This window comes from Propithecus coquereli, unplaced genomic scaffold (assembly GCF_000956105.1).
Source record: "Propithecus coquereli isolate 6110/MARCELLA unplaced genomic scaffold, Pcoq_1.0 Scaffold465, whole genome shotgun sequence".
In the NCBI taxonomy this organism is placed as follows: Eukaryota; Metazoa; Chordata; class Mammalia; order Primates; family Indriidae; genus Propithecus; species Propithecus coquereli.
The window spans coordinates 468,799-469,944 of NW_012150452.1; the positions used below are offsets into that span (position 1 = coordinate 468,799).

At 30.8% G+C, this 1,146-nt stretch overlaps 1 protein-coding gene across 1 annotated transcript in view; it reads left to right on the forward strand.

Annotated features, from left to right (window-relative positions):
* Nucleotides 1-616: 616 nt before the first annotated feature.
* LOC105819029 (cadherin-10-like) overlaps nt 617-1,146 on the forward strand; it is a 139,798-nt gene continuing 139,268 nt past the window's right edge. Inside the window, exon 1 of the mRNA XM_012655184.1 lies at nt 617-847. Coding sequence (XP_012510638.1) covers nt 617-847 — 231 coding nt within the window. The remainder of the gene's footprint in view (nt 848-1,146) is intronic.

The window sequence follows — 1,146 nt, forward strand, 5'->3', positions numbered from 1 at the left end:
AACTCTGAGTAGGATTAAATTTGAAGAAACTGTGACACTGTTTAAAAAACATTTAAATATCATTTCATTGTACAACAGAATACATGATCCCTGTAGTTTATTTTAAATCCCCATTTTGTTTTCAAAGTTTTAATTTATGTTAAATTACTCTGAAGAAATTGACATGCAGAATGAACTGCATCTCCACTCTATATGGGAATTATAATTCCTAAAAATTGTTCAAGTGCCAAAACAAAGAGAAAGAAGTGTAATGATGTCCCTTCTTTAGAATTTGTCTGAAAGAAATTATCTACAATTATCTTTTCATAAATTCTAGACATGTTACTCGACAAGTAATGTTTCTCAAAATGAATCATAATTTTATGACTAATAGAGAAAATAAACATTTTGTTTGCTGTTATTAATAAATTATTGCCACTTTAAATTTAAAATGACAAGTGATATTCATAATGTTGTCAACTGACATTTTTTATTTGTTTTTTTGTTTGAAGCTTTTGGAAACATGTACAAAACATTGATGAAATGCTGGAAACCAGTTGAAACACAGTAAAATCCAACCCGACAAAATAGGACTGCTTTCTCTTCATCCACGCTGGGATTTGTCAAGAAAGGAACTATGACAATATATCAGTTTTTGCTACTGTTTCTACTCTGGGTATGCCTGCCACATTTCTGCTCTCCAGAGATAATGTTTAGAAGGACTCCTGTGCCACAGCAAAGAATTTTAAGTGCACGCGTACCAAGGAGTGATGGCAAAATTCTGCATCGTCAAAAACGTGGCTGGATGTGGAATCAATTCTTCTTACTGGAAGAATATACAGGATCTGATTATCAGTATGTAGGCAAGGTAAGTCTATATTGAAATGGCAAATACTTATATTCTTTTTCTATATGTTTTACTGAGGAAAATTCGAAGGTTATCAATATCATCATGCTTATAAAGTTGATTCTCTAAATCTCCCTAACACATTATTGTTTAGGAAATACAAATTCTAATTTGAAAAATCTATGGAATGAATCTAACGTGATAAATATAGGAATTCATTTACCACAATTAATTTTTCCCAGTAGCTCATGGATTAAAGAGGTACTAAAAGCTGCAATTTAAGAATTTTTAGTTAGAAAGCAATGGTTGTAAGAAAAATG